Below are 24399 nucleotides of genomic sequence, written 5' to 3'. Positions count from 1 at the left end.
TTTGCCTCTCTGTATACAGTGTGGGTCTACAGTAGGTATGGAGACAGGGGTGGGGTATTTGCCTCTCTATACAGTGTGGGTCTACAGAAGGTATGGAGACAGGGGGTGGGGTATTTGCCTCTCTGTATACAGTGTGGGTCTACAGTAGGTATGGAGACAGGTGGTGGGGTATTTGCCTCTCTATACAGTGTGGGTCTACAGTAGGTATGGAGACAGGGTGTGGAGTATTTGCCTCTCTGTATACAGTGTGGGTCTACAGTAGGTATGGAGACAGGGTGTGGAGTATTTGCCTCTCTGTATACAGTGTGGGTCTACAGTAGGTATGGAGACAGGGGGTGGGGTATTTGCCTCTCTATACAGTGTGGGTCTACAGTAGGTATGGAGACAGGTGGTGGGGTATTTGCCTCTCTATACAGTGTGGGTCTACAGTAGGTATGGAGACAGGTGGTGGGGTATTTGCCTCTCTATACAGTGTGGGTCTACAGTAGGTATGGAGACAGGGGGTGGGGTATTTGCCTCTCTGTATACAGTGTGGGTCTACAGTAGGTATGGAGACAGGGGGTGGGGTATTTGCCTCTCTGTATACAGTGTGGGTCTACAGTAGGTATGGAGACAGGGGTGGGGTATTTGCCTCTCTATACAGTGTGGGTCTACAGTAGGTATGGAGACAGGGGGTGGGGTATTTGCCTCTCTATACAGTGTGGGTCTACAGTAGGTATGGAGACAGGTGGTGGGGTATTTGCCTCTCTATACAGTGTGGGTCTACAGTAGGTATGGAGACAGGGGGTGGGGTATTTGCCTCTCTATACAGTGTGGGTCTACAGTAGGTATGGAGACAGGGGGTGGGGTATTTGCCTCTGTATACAGTGTGGGTCTACAGTAGGTATGGAGACAGGGGGTGGGGTATTTGCCTCTCTATACAGTGTGGGTCTACAGTAGGTATGGAGACAGGGGTGGGGTATTTGCCTCTCTTATACAGTGTGGGTCTACAGTAGGTATGGAGACAGGGGTGGGGTATTTGCCCTCTGTATACAGTGTGGGTCTACAGTAGGTATGGAGACAGGGGTGGGGTATTTGCCTCTCTGTATACAGTGTGGGTCTACAGTAGGTATGGAGACAGGGGGTGGGGTATTTGCCTCTCTGTATACAGTGTGGGTCTACAGTAGGTATGGAGACAGGGGTGGGGTATTTGCCTCTCTGTATACAGTGTGGGTCTACAGTAGGTATGGAGACAGGGGTGGGGTATTTGCCTCTCTGTATACAGTGTGGGTCTACAGTAGGTATGGAGACAGGGGGTGGGGTATTTGCCTCTCTGTATACAGTGTGGGTCTACAGTAGGTATGGAGACAGGGGTGGGGTATTTGCCTCTCTGTATACAGTGTGGGTCTACAGTAGGTATGGAGACAGGGGTGGGGTATTTGCCTCTCGTATACAGTGTGGGTCTACAGTAGGTATGGAGACAGGGGTGGGGTATTTGCCTCTCTGTATACAGTGTGGGTCTACAGTAGGTATGGAGACAGGGGTGGGGTATTTGCCTCTCTATACAGTGTGGGTCTACAGTAGGTATGGAGACAGGTGGTGGGGTATTTGCCTCTCTATACAGTGTGGGTCTACAGTAGGTATGGAGACAGGGGTGGGGTATTTGCCTCTCTATACAGTGTGGGTCTACAGTAGGTATGGAGACAGGGGGTGGGGTATTTGCCTCTCTGTATACAGTGTGGGTCTACAGTAGGTATGGAGACAGGGGTGGGGTATTTGCCTCTCTATACAGTGTGGGTCTACAGTAGGTATGGAGACAGGGGGTGGGGTATTTGCCTCTCTATACAGTGTGGGTCTACAGTAGGTATGGAGACAGGGGGTGGGGTATTTGCCTCTGTATACAGTGTGGGTCTACAGTAGGTATGGAGACAGGGGGTGGGGTATTTGCCTCTCTATACAGTGTGGGTCTACAGTAGGTATGGAGACAGGGGTGGGGTATTTGCCTCTGTATACAGTGTGGGTCTACAGTAGGTATGGAGACAGGGGGTGGGGTATTTGCCTCTCTGTATACAGTGTGGGTCTACAGTAGGTATGGAGACAGGTGGTGGGGTATTTGCCTCTCTGTATACAGTGTGGGTCTACAGTAGGTATGGAGACAGGGGTGGGGTATTTGCCTCTCTGTATACAGTGTGGGTCTACAGTAGGTATGGAGACAGGGGGTGGGGTATTTGCCTCTCGGTATACAGTGTGGGTCTACAGTAGGTATGGAGACAGGGGGTGGGGTATTTGCCTCTCTGTATACAGTGTGGGTCTACAGTAGGTATGGAGACAGGGGGTGGGGTATTTGCCTCTCTGTATACAGTGTGGGTCTACAGTAGGTATGGAGACAGGTGGTGGGGTATTTTCCTCTCTATACAGTGTGGGTCTACAGTAGGTATGGAGACAGGGGTGGGGTATTTGCCTCTCTGTATACAGTGTGGGTCTACAGTAGGTATGGAGACAGGGGTGGGGTATTTGCCTCTCTGTATACAGTGTGGGTCTACAGTAGGTATGGAGACAGGGGTGGGGTATTTGCCTCTCTATACAGTGTGGGTCTACAGTAGGTATGGAGACAGGGGGTGGGGTATTTGCCTCTCTATACAGTGTGGGTCTACAGTAGGTATGGAGACAGGGGTGGGGTATTTGCCTCTCTGTATACAGTGTGGGTCTACAGTAGGTATGGAGACAGGGGGTGGGGTATTTGCCTCTCTATACAGTGTGGGTCTACAGTAGGTATGGAGACAGGGGGTGGGGTATTTGCCTCTCTATACAGTGTGGGTCTACAGTAGGTATGGAGACAGGGGTGGGGTATTTGCCTCTCTGTATACAGTGTGGGTCTACAGTAGGTATGGAGACAGGTGGTGGGGTATTTGCCTCTCTATACAGTGTGGGTCTACAGTAGGTATGGAGACAGGGGGTGGGGTATTTGCCTCTGTATACAGTGTGGGTCTACAGTAGGTATGGAGACAGGGGGTGGGGTATTTGCCTCTCCGTATACAGTGTGGGTCTACAGTAGGTATGGAGACAGGTGGTGGGGTATTTGCTCTCTATACAGTGTGGGTCTACAGTAGGTATGGAGACAGGGGGTGGGGTATTTGCCTCTATACAGTGTGGGTGTACAGTAGGTATGGAGACAGGTGGTGGGGTATTTGCCTCTATACAGTGTGGGTCTACAGTAGGTATGGAGACAGGGGGTGGGGTATTTGCCTCTCTATACAGTGTGGGTCTACAGTAGGTATGGAGACAGGGTGTGGGGTATTTGCCTCTCTATACAGTGTGGGTCTACAGTAGGTATGGAGACAGGGGGTGGGGTATTTGCCTCTCTATACAGTGTGGGTCTACAGTAGGTATGGAGACAGGGGTGGGGTATTTGCCTCTCTATACAGTGTGGGTCTACAGTAGGTATGGAGACAGGGGGTGGGGTATTTGCCTCTATAGAGTGTGGGTCTACAGTAGGTATGGAGACAGGGGGTGGGGTATTTGCCTCTGTATACAGTGTGGGTCTACAGTAGGTATGGAGACAGGGGTGGGGTATTTGCCTCTGTATACAGTGTGGGACTACAGTAGGTATGGAGACAGGGGGTGGGGTATTTGCCTCTGTATACAGTGTGGGTCTACAGTAGGTATGGAGACAGGGGGTGGGGTATTTGCCTCTGTATACAGTGTGGGTCTACAGTAGGTATGGAGACAGGGGGTGGGGTATTTGCCTCTGTATACAGTGTGGGTCTACAGTAGGTATGGAGACAGGGGGTGGGGTATTTGCCTCTCTATACAGTGTGGGTCTACAGTAGGTATGGAGACAGGGGGTGGGGTATTTGCCTCTGTATACAGTGTGGGTCTACAGTAGGTATGGAGACAGGTGGTGGGGTATTTGCCTCTCTGTATACAGTGTGGGTCTACAGTAGGTATGGAGACAGGTGGTGGGGTATTTGCCTCTCTGTATACAGTGTGGGTCTACAGTAGGTATGGAGACAGGTGGTGGGGTATTTGCCTCTCTATACAGTGTGGGTCTACAGTAGGTATGGAGACAGGGGGTGGGGCCTGTAGGCTGTCACAGATCTGACTCCCTGGTGCCAATGAGAAGCAATGTAATTGGTCTCTAGAGAAAGAGGCACATGACACAGCTGTCTCTTTACATTCAGAGTCTGTGGATTTAGCCTAATGCATGGACTACTAAATGGTTACATAACATTCAGGAGCGGATAGGAGTGGAAATGTAGTAACTCTTGACTAATGATGAATTAATTACAGGCGGATAACCCTAGTGGTTATAAGTCACGTTACATATCAGGGGATGATTGAAATCAGACTCGTACTCCACACTACAAAGGGTTTCTCTTAACCACAGCGTGTAGGATGTTGATTGGCTTAAGCACTCTTGACTTATAGCAGGGGCCTAGTGTTTTCTTCAGACTAGATCCGATAAACTCTCTGTCAGGGAAGTGAAAATGTCATGTTTTGAAAAGGGCAGCTGTTTTAAGTCAGGAGGCACACAGTGAAACTCAAAAGTTTTTTCTCCAAACTGCCATGGGGTGCAGGGGAGTTAAACTGAAGAGCTCTGCACCTCGAACGGGTCTGCATATCGTTTACTTCAGGCTCTGTAGACCAGAATTGGATGGGGTTACGACCCGTGCGGTTGACAATGAGTTTAAAATGTTGATAAAACACCAATCAGATCCAGTTCAGAGGTTGGGGTACGGGAGATAAAGAGAGAACATGAGAAAATGACTTTTTTGGGGGGTGCCTGTGCGAGTGTTAATCCTTGCAAGCGCTGGATAATTGTAATCTTCTGCTTATCCGAGAAGCAGCTTTACAATATCAAGCTGATTGCCTGCAGATAGCGACGTGGTAATTTGGCAATCGGTTCTATTTAGTCCTCGGCTTCACTCAAGACAGCTGTGAGAGACTGAATAGCTCCAAGTTTCCTCTGCAGTGCACAGTTACTAAAATTGACAAGCTTTCAACTGACAATTAAGAAAAACTATGATAAGATTAAAGTTGCAGTATGTAACTTTTTGGGTGACCTGACCAAATTCACATAGAAATGTGTGTTATAGATCAGTAATTCTCATTGAAAGCAAGTCAAAAAAGTGGTAGATCTTTTTACGTGTGCTATTTATATGCTTCCCTTAAGTTACAATTTTTTCTTTCAGTTTTGTACACCAGCTTTAAACAACTGAAAATACAATATTGGGTTATGGAAAATATATTTCCCAGCTGTTTAAATGGTACAATGATTCTCTACACTATACTTGCCAGTTGCCACAAACTGAAATTAAGTGAACGATAAGAATATTTGCTACCAGGAAATTGTGGAGTTATTTCAGCATAGTGCATCTTGAACTGTGGCAGTTAGACGTGGCAAGACAGAGTTGTCCATAAAAGGATTACTGGCAAAAAAACAACACATAGGTATACATTACTATACCTGTGTTCTAGACTAGAAGGGCACCATACATTATCATTTAAGTAGCATACTATTCATTTATAATACAATTGAGAGCAGAATTGAGAGCATCCTGTCGGGCTGTATCACCGCCTGGTACAGCAACTACACTGCCCACAACCGCAAGGCTCTCCAGAGGGTGGTGCGGTCTGCACAACGCATCACCGGGGGCAAACTACTTGCCCTCCAGGACACCTACAGCACCCGATGTCACAGGAAGGCCAAAAAGATCATCAAGGACAACAACCACCCGAGCCACTGCCTGTTCACCCCGCTATCATCCAGAAGGCGAGGTCAGTACAGGTGCTTCAAAGCTGGGACCGAGAGACTGAAAAACAGCTTCTATCTCAAGGCCGTCAGATTGTTAAACAGCCATCTCTAACACAGGGAGGCTGCTGCTTACATACAGACTTGAAATCATTGGCCACTTTAATAATGTTTACATATCTTGCATTACTCCTCTCATATGTATATACTGTATTTTATACCATCTATTGCATCTTGCCTATGCCGCTCGGTCATCACTCATCCATATCTTTATATTCTTATTCCATTCCTTACTTAGATTTGTGTGTATTAGGTAATTGTTGTGGAATTGTTAAATTACATGTTAGATATTGCTGCACTGTCGGAACTAGAAGCACAAAGATATCGCTACACTCGCAATAACATCTGCTAACCATGTGTATGTGACCAATAAAATGTGATTTGAATAATTGTGAAAGTAGATCTAGCCTTGTTGCTCTAACATCTGTATAGTAACCTCTTCAAAATACCTTAAACTCTCAGTGCCTTAGAGGCTGCCCACACTAGCCCATCTCTACCCTCTCAACCCTAGGTGACCGTCTCCAACACTCCCCACTCTAGCCCACCTCTACCCTCTCAACCCTGGATGACAGTCTCCAACACTCCCCACTCTAGCCCAACTCTACCCTGTCAACCCTGGTTGATCCTCCCGAACAATCTAGCCCAACTCTACCCTGTCAACCCTGGGTGACCGTCTCCAACACTCCCCAGCCTAGCCACTCTCTACCCTCGGTGACCCTCTCCAACAATCTACCCCACCTCTACCCTGTCAACCCTGGTTGAACCTCTCCAACACTCCCCAGCCTAGCCCAACTCTACCCTCTCAACCCTGGGCGAACCCTCTCCAACACTCACTCTATTCAGCAAGTCAATCTCCTCCTTCAGCTTTCCAATCAGGTCGTCTTTATCCTGGTGGGCTTTCAGCAGCTGCCCGTTCTCCTGCCTCTGTTTGGCCAGCTCCTGAGGAAGAAGGGGCAAAGAGCTCTGTTAACGTTAGAACACATACTGCAGCACTTCGGTATGGTCCACACACACAGACAGGGACAGAGCGAGAACAAATATAGAAGCCTCAGCCATGTGGACATATGGTCACGTTTCAAGATGATATTTACGCTGCGAAATGAAGGCTCGCCAGGAATCTGCTTCTCCAACTTAACTTTGTTTTTACTACAGATAAGCGTGAACGGGTTTCCATGGAAACCCATATAGCAGCGAGAAAACATCAAAACAATGTAGCATGATGTCCATACCGTGGTGACCATAAATCTTCAGGTCACGGAAGATAAATGTTATTTTATGGAGGGTTACCCGAGTTACATGGGTAAGTGAAGCTTCAAAGTAATACTTTCATTATCATGATGAATGACACTACAATGCGATACTCAAAGCAATCAAGGACGCTGCACATTTGTCAAGGTTGCATAATGCTATGAAATCTACTGCATTTAAACAAGCCAGAGACCAGCGACAGAACTTGCTGAAATCAATACAAAACTAAAGTGCACCGACTGCTCTCTCGAACTCGCCAGTGATAAGCAAACTCTCAATTTACAGGTGTGGTGGCAAGTGAAAGAAGTAGTTTTTCTTTTATAAATGGACTGGACCGGGATGACATTTGAGAATCTAAAAAGTGATTGAGAGGGAGTACAGAGTGTTTCATAAGAACAGGGTGATGGGGAAGAGAAATCTCCCCCTCTCTCTAACTCCAGTAAAAAACATTCTCTGACTGAACACAGAGGAGTTATTGCAGACAGGAATATAGGAAGGGCTACATCTGATTGAAGACGAACAGCGAGGCCAGACTGGGCATCCGCTCAAACGACTCAGAGAGGAATTCATCTGTTAAAAAGAAATCCTCAAGATTTATCAGGATGCTGATAGATGCTTTAAAAACAGTTATAGCAGCAGGGCCTGGGGAGAGGAGACCTATCAAAGTCTCTCTGCCCCTGTGACAGATGGACAGAGAGACAAACACAGGGCTCTCAGGAAACGTGAGATGGATATAGACAGAGAAATAGCAGTAGACAGGAAGGTTAACAAATACCAACAATAAAATGTCAAATGTGCCAAGAAGCATAACAGTCATTCTGAAATAATCAACTAAAACATGTCGTATTTTAATATTTCAAACATCACAGTCACATTATAAACATTGGATAGTGATGATGGATAGGCCTGTGTAGAAATACAGTTGTCAACTAGTGAACGATAGGCCTAATGCGGAACCTTCCCCCACAGCTATGCTTGCACTAATCCAATGCGTTCAATGCATGAGGGGGAGTGACCGATTGCACACTTCTGGGGGGAATGCTAGAGCAAGCCTAATTTTGAGTACCTTTTCCAGTTCCTCCATCCTCCTCTCCAGTCCTCCGGCGTTGCCGTGGCGGTTGCCGTGGCGGTGTCGACTGTTCCCCCCCGCCTCCTCCTCAGAACCAGGACCCCCAGAGCTGCTGCCACAACACACACATCAATACTTCTGACCAACACCAATGTCCATGCTTTCAACAATGACTCATATCCATAATAGAACTGGGTACGGTACACGTGCACAACGCGCGTGCACACAAACCTGTAGTTTGTGAAGTAAATCCAATAAGGAACGTATAAACCTTTTGAAAGTTCCCTGACATTCAAAAGCATCACATAAAAACTGAAAAGCTGTTGTAGTATATGACTCAGAGCCTGTTGAACGCACAATACAGCTCTAATGGTCAGACTTAAGTGTGAAGCGAACAAGTATTTATACCTTTTATCCCATTAGAACATAAAAGCTGTCAGAGTTCTATCATCTCGAAGGGCGAGGAATGGATTCTGAATATGAGGCAATTTCAATATGACCATCTTGAATGCTGAGATGTGTAAAGAGCGCCCTGCATAAATCCACTTCATGTCATTAGCAAACAAAGCGTCCCTATTCATCGGCTAGTGAAAAGAGGTGCTCTGGGGTCCTTGGTCTGCTAGTGAGGAACATAAACAGCTCTCTCCCCTTTCTCTCTCGTTCTCGCTCTTCTCTGAGAGAAGACTCTCGAGGGCAGCGAGGGGAATATTGGAACTTATTTCCTGGCGGTTTTATTTCAATAATTACCGACGTGGAAGTCTTGGAATGAGTTGCGCTCCTCATATTTACTCATGCGGATTGTGCCCGGTCCAATAACTCTCTCCTGGAATCAAATTATTGGGCAGCCTCTGGGCTTCGCCTCATTGCTTAAGAGGGTTGTCTGCATATTTCTCAAAAAGGACCACAAAAAAAAGAAAAAAAGGGAAGCTTGAAGTGTGTTCAGGCTGCTACCTACTGGGCATTCAATAGACCAGTTAAGTTAAGAGTGATACCAGTCTCTTGGAGGAGTACAGTATGTCTGCATTACAGGAAAGCAAACTTCAATATTTCTTAAACGGGGTTGAATACCTACTTATGCTGAGCAGTAAATAAATATACTTTTCTGAGACTACACAAGCTCCCTAAGAAGCAGAAATAGCAAAAATCAGACCCATCTCCCCTTCCATCTCTTTTATTTAGACAGGAAGCTCCACCACTCATAATACAAACACTCAGGTAGTACTGCAGTTTTTTGGGGCTATTTGACATTTACTTCCTCAGTAACTCAGAGGCTGAGCCCACAGAAATAATTTTCACTCACTCTTTTCAGAACTGAAGAGTGTTGTGCCCATTGCTTTTGATGATAGAGAGAAAGTCCTTGAAATGCTCTCCATGGCACTTGCCTACGCCAAGTGAATGAAATGTTTTTGGCTGAATGTCTTCGAGGCCACTCCGCCCTTGTAGATGCAAACACACAAACTCTACATCCCTCTGTCTTTAGGGCTTGCAGCATCTGCCAGGCACCCAGTCTAAACGGCCATGCCCTCAGTGCTAATCACCCCACTCTGGTCCATTAGCGCCCCGCAGAGAGTGCACGGGAGACAGGCAGAGGCAATGATCCACACCTGGAGGTCTCAGCAGGTGGGGGTTGGAGAGGAGAGGCAGAGCCAATAACAGAGTGGTAACCCAATGGCCACACACAACAAGCACTGAGATGCCTGGTGTGGTCTGCTAGCAGAGCCCAGGGGAACAGAGAAGGCCCATCCATCTTAAAGTCATAAGCCATCTCCAAAGACTGACAACCAGCAACAGGCTGATCGCTATAATAGCCCATATCGACCATAGTGATAGTGTAGTGAGAGAGGATGGTGTGAATGCATTAGCAGCCTGTTGTATAGTTTCGTTGGAGTTCACAGAGACAGGGTTGTCCAATATTTCCACCATCTTGTGGCGCCCACCTGGCAGCCACTCGGCTCCACAACACTGGACCATCCGACAGTGGAGGCCAGCCAATCACAGGAGGACATCATTACTGGGCCAGATTGGGAGCGTTAGCCGGTGAACTGGGCCGGGATCACACAGAACTTAACAATTTGATGGCGATTGTCCTTATACAAATAGTGGAAAAGAATGTCCAAATGGTGGTTGGGAATTTAGCAGTGTGGTGTCCAGCAAAACTGAGGTGTCAATGGCTATGGCTTTGGACATTTAACAGTGTAGCAAGAAGATAAATTGAGGTGTCAATGGCCACCTCATAAGCAAGAAATATACTGACTTGGTGTGGATTAATTGACTCTTGTATGCTCCGATAAGTCAATCATATTAAAACCTCTTACAGCCCTTTAGGGATAGGGGGCAGTATTGACAATTTCGGAAAAAAATGTTCCGATATTAAACTGCCTCCTACTCAAACTCAGAAGCTAGGATATGCATATTATTAGTAGATTTGGATAGAAAACCCTCTGAAGTTTCTAAAACTGTTTGAATGATGTCTGTGAGTATAACAGAAGTCATATGGCAAGCAAAAACCTGAGAGAAATCCTACCAGGAAGTGGACATCTGGATGCATGGGCTCTCTTCAAGTCATTTCCTATTGAACACACAGTGACGTAGTAATAATTGTGCACTTCCTAAGGCTTCCACTAGATATCAACAGTCTTTAGAAAGTTGTTTGAGGCGTCTACGATGAACAGAGACCGAATGAGAAGGCTGGGAAGTTGGTCACCCAGGAAAGGACATCACTTCATTGGTGCGCATTCACGAGAGAGGTAGCTCTGTTCCAAAACGTTTTTCAAGACACAGGAACCGTCCGGTTGAAATATTACTGAATCTTCACGTTCTAAAGGCCCTAAAGATTGATGTTTTACAACGTTTGACATGTTTGAATGAACGTAAATACAACTTTAAATTTTTTTTTTTTTAACTTTTCGTCGTGACATTGTCCGCGCTTCCTACATTTGGAGTAGCTGAACGCGTGAACAACAAGGAGATATTTGGACATAAATTATGGAGTTTATCGAACAAAACAACATTTATTGTGGACCTGGGATTCCTGGAAGTGCCTTCTGATGAAGATCATCAAAGGTAAGGGAATATTTCTAATGCAATTTATGATTTTAGATGACTCCAAAATGGCGGCTATCTGTATTGCCTAGTGTATTTTTCTGAGCTCAGTACTCAGATTATTGCAGAGTGCTTTCCTCGTGAAGCTTTTTTGAAATCTTTCACAGCATGAGCATAAAGGCAATGTTCATCTATAATTCTTTGAATGACAGTTTAATATTTTATCAACGTTTATGACAAGTATTTTTGTAAATTGTGGTGCCGATTCACCGGCAGTATTTGAGGGAAAATATTTTCTGAACGTCACGCGCCAATGTAAAATGCTGTTTTTATATATAAATATGAACTTTATCGAACAAAAAATGCATGTATTGTGTAACATGATATCCTAGGAGTGTCATCTGATGAAGATCGTCAAAGGTTAGTGCTTCATTTAGCTGTGTTTTGGGTATTTGTGATGCATGTAGTTGCTTTGAAAATGGCTGTGTGGTTATTTGTGTCGATGTACTCTCCTAACATAATCTAATGTTTTGCTTTCGCTGTAAAGCCTTTTTGAAATCGGACAACGTGGTTCGATTCAGGAGAAGTGTATCTATAAAATGGTGTAAAATAGTCCTATGTTTGAGAAATAGAAATTATTAGATTTGTGGTTTTGAATATGGCGCTCTGATTTTTCACTGGCTATTGTCAAACTCAATCCCGCTAACGGGATTGGTGTCGTAACAGGTTTTAAGTGTGTGGTATAAAGAGGATGTAAGCTGTAATCAGCAACAACTCTTTCCGACCTTGATTGAACTTCAATTTCTTATCGAGACATCGGATCGGCTTGCTATGCCCTCATGTCACGTCAACGTTGCATTGCCTGCAAACTTGTCGAACGATAGTCTGAACAAAATGTACACGCCTGTTGTTGGCGTACAGTCAACTACTAGAGCAGGTTTTCCCAAACTCGGCCCTGGGGCCCCCCCTGGGTACACAGCTGATTCAAATAATCAAAGCTTACTTGAATTAGGGTGGGCCTCAGGACCGAGGTTGGGAAACCCTGTACTAGAGGACACCCGGTGAGTTAAGCTGTGCTGATGCAATGAAATCAAACTGGAACTAGATGTTCTGAGGACATTTTCAATTGTGAAAATTCAAAATCTATTTAAGTACATGCAAGGTCATCTGCTATGGTAATTAATGACCTAAACTGCTTCATGGTCTTCCAGGTTCTTTGTTTCTTCACTTATCAGCACCTTCACTCCCACCATACCAGACACAATAATATTCTCAACAGAAGTAATAGAGAAGGTTTCTCACCTCTGGTGGTGGCCACTCCCGGATCTTGGAGTATCCTAGGAAAACAAAGGACAACCATGTTAGAGGAAGGGAATACTCAGACAACAAAGGGCCAGGGTTCTTTTGGACAGTTTATTACATACTGGTGGGTTATGTCAGGCGGAGGGCCATTTCTAATTGCTAAGAAATACAAGAACAAAGGCAAGGGAAGACTATCATACACACCAGACGCGGATATGTTTGTTAGGATGAATACTCTATGTGCCTGAGGAAAATTATGATCTGTAGCTTGAGTTATGAAACGGTTTAGTCAGCATTTTTGTATTCAACACCTGTGTCCAGATTGTGAAATGCACTGAGGAGACTCAAAATAATCAGCAAGAAAAGCTCGTCACTGCCTGACAGAAAGCCCACCTTTCCTGATTAATCTGCCTTGGGTGAGCACGCACACACACACACGATTGTGTGCAACACAAAGACACGACAACAAAATAGCATTGCGTCAACATCAGAAGAAAGTCATCAGGAGTAGCTACTACAGAGAGCCTGTAGGTTGTGTATAAACCTTCTTGAACCTCTGCTGCTGAACTGACAGATAGCTCCGCTGAATCTTAATAGCTTACCGGTCACCACACAGCCTCCAGTTGTACCATGCATACAATCTGTTGTGTAACGCGAGCTGCACACGTTAATCATTTTTCCCAATCCACTATAATCTTAGAGTTAAAGGTCCATACATCGGCGATGCCCCCACTGATCCCCTATGGTACAAAAATATCTCAATTTCAGAAAGAAGTCAGGACCAGAGATGCATACACACTACGGATGGATATCTATTCCTCCCCTCAGGCCCTGAACAGTGCAACTCCTCTGGTGCTTTTGAGGGTCTCTGCCTCTCCTCGATCAGAGAGTGTGGTTTAGTTGGTGCCGGATCTTAGTCCCTACTGTAGCTGTCTCCCTGACAGCAGAACCAGAGAGGCCTCTTAATAAATGCTGTAAGAACTTCAAAGGAAATCACACTTACTTAGAGGCTTTAGGACTTCAAAGACATAAGATGTAGCTTTCTCGCTATAGAGAATTGAATAACTTTGTATGGTACAGAACTTCCATAGAGCACTTCAAATGCTTGTCTAAATGCAGATCTGTAAGTGTAGTGTGTAAAGTACTATGGTTTATGAATTGGTACAGTTGTTCCTAGATGCTCTGGCTTTCTATACATACAGTTGAAGTCGGAAGTTTACATACACTTAGGTTGGAGTCATTAAAACTTGTTTTTCAACCACTCCACAAATTTCTTGTTAACAAACTATGGTTTTGGCAAGTCGGTTAGGACATCTACTTTGTGCATGACACAAGTAATTGTTACTGAGGAAGGCACAGTGATGCAAAAACATTGGTAAATACCCATTAAATTGCTGGGAGATTATACATGGAGTGTGCAACTTTCTTTATTTTGACAGTTTATAAGTAATTCTTCCAACAATTGTTTACAGACAGATTATTTCACCTTTAATTCACTGTATCACAATTCCAGTAGGTCAGAAGTTTACATACACTAAGTTGACTGCGCCTTTAAACAGCTTGGAAAATTCCCAAAAATGATGTCATGGCCTTAGAAGCTTCTTATAGGCTAATTGACATCATTTGAGTCAATTGGAAGTGTACCTGTGGATGTATTTCAAGGCCTACCTTCAAACTCAGTGCCTCTTTGCTTGACATCATGGGAAAATCAAAAGAAATCAGCCAAGACCTCAGAAAAATAAATTGTAGACCTCCACAAGTCTGGTTCATCATTGGGAGTAATTGCCAAACGCCTGGAGGTACCACATTCATCTGTACAAACTATAGTTTGCAAGTATAATCACCATGTGATCACGCTGCCGTCATACCGCTCAGGAAAGAGACGCATTCTGTCTCCTAGAGATGAACGTACTTTGGTGCGAAAAGTGCAAATCAATCCCAGAACAATAGGAAAGGACCTTGTGAAGATGCTGGGGGAAACAGGTACAAAAGTATCTATATCCACAGTAAAACGAGTCCTATATTGACGTAACCTGAAAGGCCGCTCAGCAAGGAAGAAGCCACTGCTCCAAAACCGCCATAAAAAAGGCAGACTACAGTTTGCAACTGCACATGGGGACAAAGATTGTACTTTTTGGAGAAATGTCCTCTGGTTTGATGAAACAAAAATAGAACTGTTTGGCCATAATGACCATCGTTATGTTTGGAGGAAAAAGGGGGAGGCTTGCAAGCCGAAGAACACCATCCTTAACAGTGAAGCACGGGGGTGGCAGCATCATGTTGTGGGGGTGCTTTGCAGCAGGAGGGACTGGTGCACTTCACAAAATAGATGGCATCATGAGGAAGGAAAATGATGTGGATATATATTGAAGCAACATCTCAAGACATCAGTCAGGAAGTTAAAGCTTGGTCACAAATGGGTCTTCCAAATGGACAATGACCCCAAGCATACTTCCAAAGTTGTGGCAAAATGGCTTAAAGGACAAAAAAGTAAAGGTATTGGAGTGGCCATCACAAAGCCCTGACCTCAATCCTATAGAACATTTGTGGGCAGAACTGAAAAAGAGTGTTTTCGAGCAAGGAGGCCTACAAACCGGACTCAATTACACCAGCTCTGTCAGGAGGAATGGGCCAGAAATTCACCCAACTTATTGTGAGAAGCTTGTGAAAGGCTATTCGAAACGTTTGACCCAAGTTAAACAATTTAAAGGCAATGCTGCCAAATACTGAGTGTATGTAAACTTCTGACCCAATGGGAATGTGATGGAATAAATAAAAGCTGAAATAAATAATTCTCTCTACTATTACTCTGACATTTCAGATTCTTAAAATAGTGGTGATCCTAACTGACCTAAGACAGGGAATTTTTACTAGGATTAAATGTCAGGAATTGTGAAAAACTGAGTTTAAATGTATTTGGCTAAGGTGTATGTGAACTTCCGACTTCAACTGTATATACCACACACACATACATTCAAAAGTTTGGGGTCACTTAGAAATTGTTTTTGAAAGAAAAGCACATTTTTTGTCCATTAAAATAACATCAGATTGATCCGAAATACAATGTAGACATTGTTAATGTGGCAAATAACTATTGTAGCTGTAAATGGCAGATTTTTTTATGGAATAGCTACATAGGCATCCAGAGGCCCATTATCAGCAACCAATACTCCTGTGTTCCAATGGCACGTTGTGTCAGCTAGTCCAAGTTTATAATTTTAAAAGGCTAATTGATCGTTAGAAAAGCCTTTTGCAATTATGTTAGCACAGCTGAAAACTGTTGTTTTGATTAAAGAAGTAATAAAACTGGCCTAGAAGGCCAGCATCCCTGAGTCGCCTCTTCACTGTTGACGTTGAGAGTGGTGTTCTGCGGGTACTATTTAATGAAGCTGCCAGTTGAGGACTTGTGAGGCATCGGTTTCTCAAACTAGCCACTCTAATGTACTTGTCCTCTTGCTCAGTTGTGCACCCGGGGAGGTTAATTGCTTAATTAATTTAGGAACCACACCTTTGTGGAAGCACCTGCTTTCAATATACAGTACTTTGTATTCCTCATTTACTCAAGTGTTTCCTTTATTTTGGCAGTTGTCTGTATATTTCCATAGTGGTAAGTTCAAATCAGATCCAAAGGTTAGTTAACATAGCAAATGTTTTCCTATAAACCCTGGGATTTATAAACACACGATCAAGAGAGCAGTAGATTACAGCAGCTCTCGCATGTTGTGGTGCACAATGTTCAAATAGATATTTGACTAGATAAAACAAGATGTACTTTATTGTCCATTAACTTGCAGAGAACGGAAATGTCTTCATGCTCACAACCCAACATGCATGCATACCTGAATGTGTCTTAATCTGGCGTGTATAAAACACACAAGGGTTACACAACCATAAATGTGAGTGTCTGTCAGCCCTATCATGGAGCTGTGTGCAGCTCTGAACAACTCCCATGAATACCAAGGGTGTCAAGGACTCTAAGGCCTGTCTGGGTGTTCAGTAGAGAGTTGTGTGAGAGAGAAACACGACGCTGCTGCTGCGTGCCACGTTGAAAAAAAGGACTTGTTTTCAGATATTCACAGTTTGCATTCATCACATTAACAGTCCACCGTGCGGCGGTTGCTTCCCAGTGTGTTGTCTTGCATCCCGGGCTGGGAGTTGCTGAGACAAGGTTAATGCAATTTAAGAGAGGATACTTCACAGTGCTGCATTATGGGGCTGCGCGGCTCTATTTGTCATGCTTAAAACCTCTTAAGGATCTCTACAGACCGGTGTCCCACCTTCGGGATGGTTGAGCTAATGTGCGCTAATGTGATTAGCATGACGTTGTAAGTAACAGAACATTTCCCAGGACATAGACATATCTGATATGGGCAGAAAGCTTACATTCTTGTTATTCTAACTGCACTGTCCAATACAGTAGCTATTGCAGTGAAAGAATACCATGCTATTGTTTGAGGAGAGTACACAAATATGAACTTGAAAATGTATGAATAAACCAATTAGGCACATTTGGGCAGTCTTGATACAACATTTTGAATAGATATGCAATAGTTCATTGGATTGCTCTAAAACTTTGCACATACACTGCTGCCATCTAGTAGCCAAAGTCTAAATTGCACCAGGGCTACAATAATTCACTATGGCCTTTATTTTGCATTTCAAAGATACAAAAAAAAAACGCATTCTTTTACCAGCTCTAATGCGTTATATTCTCCTACATTAATTTCACATTTCCAAACTTCAAAGTGTTTCCTTTCAAATGGTATCAAGAATATGCATATCCTTGTTTCAGGTCCTGAGCTACAGGCAGTTAGATTTTGGTATGTCATTTGAGCCAAAAATTGAACAAAAGGGGCGGATCCTTAATTAACAGCCTCTGCTGCAGCCCTAAGAGCCACTATCACAGAGAACTGACAGGCCTCAGGAAAGCCTCGGAAACAACACTATGAATAAGCTGTATTCATGTTACATTTCCAGCTCTTATGTTAAGTTTTTTTGGTTTCAACACTCATATAGAAGTCAATACAAACAGAAATCCATGAGCATACAACATATTCATGGATAACAGTAACAAAATACACAAACAACAGGAAAAGAAATCAATTTAAAAAAAAATCAATAATGTCCTGTTGTCTTAAAGTGACTCATTAATCAATGAGCAGAAACATGGGATTGGTGACGTCATGTACCTTTCTGTTCTAGACTTTGGTATAGTCAGTTTGTTTTGGCTGCGGGTGTTCCTGCCTCCGGTCAGGGGGTAGCCAGTCTCTGAATTTAGATTGTAGGATGCTGACAGCGAAGTCAGTGCAGAGTTGTGTCTTTCATGAAGCTGGGGTAGGGACAGCTGGCGTTCTTTTGTTTTCATAGGTATACATATGACGGAAGAAAGAGATTTACAATGGGATCTTAGTAGAAAACAATCAAACTGAAAAATACCTCTATGTTGCATCGACAGGAGGCAGTGTGTGTGTGCATGTTTGTCTGTCTAAGATACACAAATCACATGGGATTTAGAGTATGTTACCTATAAAAACCTTTTGGGGGGGATGACCCCCTTTCAAACAGTCCCATTTTTACCACATTTGTGCCAGGGTAAACCATTTATATATCCTGTGCACATGCCGGCACCGGTGACAGTGGGAGTAGGGGTTCCTGAGTGGCGTAGCGGTCTAAGGCACTGCATCTCAGTGCTAGAAGTGACACTACAGACACGGGCGGCGCACAATTGGCCCAACGTCATCCGGGTTTGGCCGGTGTAGGCCGTCATTGTAAATAAGAATTTGTTCTTAACTGACTTGCTTAGTTATATATATAAAATGTATGTATGTATGTATGTATGTATGTATGTATGTATGTATGTATGTATGTATGTATGTATATATATATATATACATACACACACATTTTACCTTTATTTAACATTTTAAAAAAGGGGGTATGCAGATGTGGGTAAGCATTTATTTTTTATAAATCCATTGAATATATACCATCACAAAGAAATCCATTATTATTTTGTTTAGGCAGGTCCTAAGAACCATTATAAGACTAATAAAATGCATTTTCAAAAGAATGAAATAGCATATTTTGGGATTAATTACGTTACTTTTCCCACACAACTTGAGTGTCACGATAACGCATGGAAACGCTGTCATGTAACAAAAAAAGTGATTTTTGAAACAGAGCCCATTGCCCTCATTTTTCAGAGTTTGTAAGTGATTGTATGTTAGAAACCTTACAATCGGCTCTTTCCGATAATGTAAATAAATGTAAAAGCTGACCTGGATGAACCTCCATAGGGTGATTTGAAAAAGTCACTGTTTTGTCCACGTTTCATATTTTTTCCTACCCTCACTCTGCTTTGTTAGAAATCATGCACATTGATATCTTGCTAACAAATGTCCTCGCCAACTGCCTTTTTAATTGTAGGCAGCAGACAGGTATCTAAATAGGACTAATCGTACTGTAGGGTAGGGCAACCCCTGAAGTGACTTATCAACCGCAAGAAACTCATCTGTGTTGTCTTAGGAATTCAGCATTCTCAGTTTTATTTCTCCGACCCCCATTGTCTCACCTCTGAGAAGCAAAGGTCACATCATGTAGATCTGATATCTGATTGGAGGTTAACTTTACAGTAATACTATTGGCCAGCAACTCAGATTTTGAATCTAAACAACTCAGATGCTTATAAAAGAGTCTAAGATTCAAGGTTCTTTCTCTTTTTTCTTCCTGACCTTTCTCTAACCCATGGATTTCTGGGGCATAGCCTTTCAGGCTATGATTTCTCTCTTTCTCTCTCTGATCATGCATAGTATAATGCTTTGTTAATGTCAGTATTGCTTTGTAACTTCAGATTGTATGTGAATCCATTCATTTTCCAAAGTAATTAAATACACTTGTATTTCGAATTCCATTCTCAGACATTTCTTGATTGCCTATTACTGTAACTCAATTATAGTGTTCTGGCATATTGCTAATTATCTTTATGGAGTCAGATAAACATTTTAATTGGCTAAATACTTATTCTTATTACGAGTCGCACTTGAGGTATTTATAATATATACACCGTAAATACACACGTCAAATATTACTTCCACTAGAGTAGCAAAACATGCTCAACATAAATGTCAACATGATATTGTAGCCTATATTTTTGTGTGACTCCAGGAAAAGAGGAATAGTGCAGTGGCAATGCTCCCCCTCTCATAAATCACATGCACATTGTTTAAAAAGGAATTTATGGGTGTTTGCGATCTGAAAGCCTTTGTGAGCTTGACAGCCCAGTAAAATTTCAGAAATCCCAGCTTAATAAAAGCCGAATTGTAGTTTAAGTTTGACACGTATGTATATTTACCCATCATTTTTTAGGTAGATATAAGGACCTTTTAAAATGCACCTGTTAAAAGTCAATACAAGAATATGAAATGGCAGAATCCTGTGTGTGTTCTCTCAGGCTAAACGCTAAAGCATTTCTGTGACAATAGACAAGTCCAGCTCAAGGACAGAACTACATACATGTAAATGGAGATAAATACATTAAAAGGAATTCAGTGAAGCTTTGTAATTGACAGGTTTGATGTCGGACAAGAATAGACTGTTCATGATTTATTGTGTGCCAAAGCCGGTAAGATAAAAGGCAACGTTTTATACTGAGGCGTTGGTGGGACTTTCAAACATATTACTGCATTAAAGACTACCTCGGTTGGAGGAAATAAAAGTACAAGCTTTGTTACTGGCAATACCTTGCATGGTAAAGTTGGCAGATTTTCGTGTCAGTCAGTCTGTGTAGGTCTGCCCATCTATCCATGGCCAAATATATAATTCATGACAATGTTCTCCCGCTCATGCACATAAAAAAAAGGAATTTATGGGTTTGCAATCTGACAGCCTTTGTACGCTTGACAGCCCATTAAAATGTCTGAAATCCCAGAAGGCATGCCTAATAAAAGTTCAACAATAGGCCTACTTTTGCATTCCAGCATGCTGCCAATGCCCTGAATTCTCCATCTATGTCTCCTTGCAAAGCTGATAAATCTCCCCATCTGTTTCTCTGGAGGCTCTGTCATTTTAAAAAGGCGAGGCCAAAGAATTAAACTGGCAAAATGAGAGGACTACAGCCAGTGACCTATTTTAGCTGGCAGCAATCTTGTAAAGGATAAATATTAATCTGGTTAACCTGATTTACACAATTGTAATCTTTGGTTAACAATGGTGATACCCTTTGAAAATATTGTCTCAGGCTAAACAACCAAACTTCTGAACAGCTTAAAGAACATTACATCTAAGCAGGGAAGCTTCAGTTAATGCATTTGAAAACTGTCTCGGCAGGGAGGAGAAAGTGCCTGCCTTACAGAAAAGATTCTCAAGATTTGCTGGACTGACAGGTGCAAATTAAAAATGCAAATGAGGGTTGTTAAGGTGTTGGATACCACACTGGGGTGTGGGTGTCTTATTCACGTATGTTATGCTCTAAAATCATTTGCACATCCAGTACCACAACCAAAACAGAATTGTTTTGCAAAACCATATACTGCAGCTACATGTGGATATATTTCAACTTAGTATACAACACCTACTCTTTCCATGACATAGACTGGCCAGGTGAAAGCGATGATCTGTAGTGACGCCTCAAGCACTGTTCATGCTTGAGGCCAGCCTTAGACTGCTGCCCCACTCGGGGGCCCAAAAAAACACCAGTGTATGTGTGTGTGCGTGAGTATTTGTGTATGTGCGTGCATACGGGTGTGTGTGTGTGATTCCATGTGTATCACAAGGTGCTAGTGTGTGGGGGTGGATGGGTTGGCAGCAGGAGATGGGGATATGAAATAGATGAGTAGGATCAGAGAGAGGATGACAGTGGAGGAGATAGTGCTGCAGCCATTACAGGACTCTCTCTGTTCTCCCTCTCACTGAGACGGGCTGATCAGTAGGGCCGGGAGGATACCAGTATCGCAATACTTGCTAGTGTCACGGCAAGGAAACAAAACACGAAGTAGATTTAACATCTTTAGGAAAACAGCCCTGATGTTGGAAACAAACATCATTGTTATCATCCAGAGTCACATTTATTTATTTTCCAAGCTGTAGCACATAATATTGTACATACGGCAGGTTTTAAAGGACCAAAAGAGTTTGTCTGCTTCGTGTTTTCATTTTTGCCATGGAAAACATATTGCAATACTGGTATTGTCACAGCCACAGGTTGTCATAGGGCAGGAACACACAGCGCTCCACAGAGGAAGAAGGGGAGGATAGTGTGTTTTACTTGGTACCAGATAGACAGACCCAAGAAAGGATGAAAAGAGAGAAATACGAATCAAATCAAATGAAAGTCAGAAAGCTCATTAACCAAGTTCACTTATTATTGACGCAACACCGTGTGGGCTCAAAACGATAGGGGATTATTTTGTTTTGCAGAAACGTCTACGTTTTCTTAGTATTTGAAGTTGCCAGTCCCGTCTCAGTCCAGACATCTTGATACCAGTGCCAAAGCTAAAAAGCCTGACAGTTTGCTCTCGAGGTAGCTGTATATTACACAGACAACATGGCAACCGCTTGTCTGTGTGATAAATGGGGTCAGAATGAAACGGCACATTTTTGGAATGCTCTGTCTTTACAGATGTCAGCTTGACAGCTCCCTGTAGATCCTCTCTCCCCTCCTCCGTTAGCTCGTCACTACGGTCACAAAGGCATGACACACAACCAAATATGACCATCAAAAATCCCTAGACCAAAGACAGGGAGTGGTAGAGCAATGGGTGAGATGCAGTGTGGGAGATTCCCAGTGGTTAGTCGTGGCAGTACCCACATCTGCTCTGACTTAAGGGGAATATGTGGTAATGGTAAGGTGGGCTCAGCAGGCACCTCTATGTCTCATTTGAAATGGCTGAAGTGTAATCTGTTTATGTCTCAGTGGGAAGGATGTGTTTTATAGTGAATCTTCTGGATTCACTATATGGTATGTCAATGGAGTAGAAGCCTCTTCACTTTCTACACATATGACACATCGGTTAAACGAGTGGGTGGGTGACTCGTATTTCTAGTGAATTAAGTGTTTGTGGGCCTACTGACTTGATACATTAAATTACTAACTACATTTGGAAAGCTTTATACAAATATATCTGATATACTGTATAGTACAGACAGAAAACATATCTGTAAATATAACAGGGAGGAAATCTAAATCGTATCATATTCCAGCTCATAGACGAGTGCTTCCGCTGTTGCCTTCGTTACCAACATATTCTCATTGAAGTCCTTTCATGTCTCTGCATAGAGAGTTTAACAGCACTTCAATTGCATACTTGTTGACTGCACAGTAATGATCTCCTCAAGGGAAAAGTAACAGAAAATGATATTTTCAACATCACTGCTTATAGAAACAATCATATCAATAATAATAAACCTGATAGTAGGGACTCTTATAAACCTGATAGTCTTATTCACGTATGTTATGCTCTGGAACGGTTTGCTTCAAAATCAATAGCGCATCTAGTACCACAACCAAAACATAATTGTTCGCAAAACCCTATACTGCAGCTACATGTGTATATAAAATCAGTTTGGCCTTCCTATGAAATCTATTAACGCATGGGACTGAATAGGCAGGGACTCCTCTGTTCCCAAACTGCATGCTCCATATCAATAGCCTGTCATACATGCAGATTAGTTCCAGATACGGCTCTGAAGTGGGTTTTTAGAGAGACTTGCTCCAACACAGGCTCCAAATGAAGCTATAAGCACTTAGCCCTGTGGACCTTTGAGCTGAGCTGTGTTGTGACCGTCTCAAAAACACAGCTGTCTAAGCTATGTGTTTTTAGTTCTGCTAATGTCACCACACTCAGAAAATGGTTGTATGGAATGAGAATACGTTTGCATTTTGTAGAGTATTGTATTGCAAATAGAGCAATGCATTGGTTGCGGCGCTCTCCTTCTCAAGCTGCCTATGGAGTGATTTCTCTCTGACCAACAGTGCCTCTGTTTGGTGGCACTGTGGTATGCATCTATCCATCTATATCCATCCATCCATCCATCTCATCATCACATTCTGCTCAGGGGAGGGGAGTGTGTAAGTTGGGGCTGGACTCAGCTGTAGATCACCATGGGAATCAAGAGATCAATCCTGTTTTGTACTAAACACTCTTAGAAAAAAAGGGTACTTTGGGGTTCTATATAGAATCTTTTGGTACTTCAATTAATATTTAAAGAACCCTTTACTAAAAAAGATAGATCTATCTACACACACACACACACACACACACATACATACATACCCAGTAAATTTAGGCAAAGAACATTGAGGGTTCTATCCCACCCCAGAGTGTAAATGGGGATTTCAGAAATTAAACAGCTAAAAAAAGCTAACCCAGTCACATCAAACTCTGAAATGACAGCTAACATTCACTCTTAATTTGTTTTAGCTGTTTTCCATTGACATTTATATCCATATTAATGATGCTGCAGTATGACTTCACCTGTCTGAGTGGCAAACAGCCAGGCAAACTTGTGCAAGAGGAAATAATGTGTTAAATAAAAGCACGCACTCATAAAAAAGGGGTTCTAGAAAGGTTTGGATAACTCAAAATGTAACTGCCATGCCGATTGAAAAACCAACTGCCAATCCATTCCAGCATGACAAAGCAAGAGGACGGTGGTTGAACCAACTTGCGACTAGCCCACCAATAAGCACGTTATTTTTCAATGTATTAAAGTGAGCAAAGTTGATTAATTAATTAAAATATATGAAGCAAAAGTCTTATGATAAACTATATACTAGATAAATAAAGTTGAAACGTTATTAGAATTAGCATGTTTGTAAGCTAGCTAGCTAAACAGAAAAAGCTAGGCTACTTTAATTCACCACTTCACAAGCTAGCTTTCTCTTTCTAATAAACATTTATTTTTATTATGGGACATGCCAAATAGAGCTACAGACCCAGTCTGACATTGG

At 42.9% G+C, this 24399-nt stretch overlaps 1 protein-coding gene across 2 annotated transcripts in view; it reads right to left on the bottom strand.

The window, feature by feature from the left end:
* pawr (PRKC, apoptosis, WT1, regulator) overlaps window positions 1-24399 on the bottom strand; it is an 80766-nt gene that overhangs the window by 6187 nt on the left and 50180 nt on the right. Inside the window, exons 4-6 of one of the 2 annotated variants that reach the window (XM_014153425.2) lie at window positions 12453-12487; window positions 8106-8220; window positions 6626-6730 (exon numbers count right to left, since the gene is read on the bottom strand). In XM_014153425.2, the coding sequence (XP_014008900.1) occupies window positions 6626-6730; window positions 8106-8220; window positions 12453-12487 (255 nt within the window). The remainder of the gene's footprint in view (window positions 1-6625; window positions 6731-8105; window positions 8221-12452; window positions 12488-24399) is intronic. The other variant, XM_014153426.2, reaches the window with a different exon arrangement.

This window comes from Salmo salar, chromosome ssa17 (genome assembly GCF_905237065.1).
Source record: "Salmo salar chromosome ssa17, Ssal_v3.1, whole genome shotgun sequence".
NCBI lineage: Eukaryota > Metazoa > Chordata > Actinopteri > Salmoniformes > Salmonidae > Salmo > Salmo salar.
Note: the sequence above shows the minus strand (reverse complement) of the source record. Positions and strands in the feature narration are given on the sequence as shown.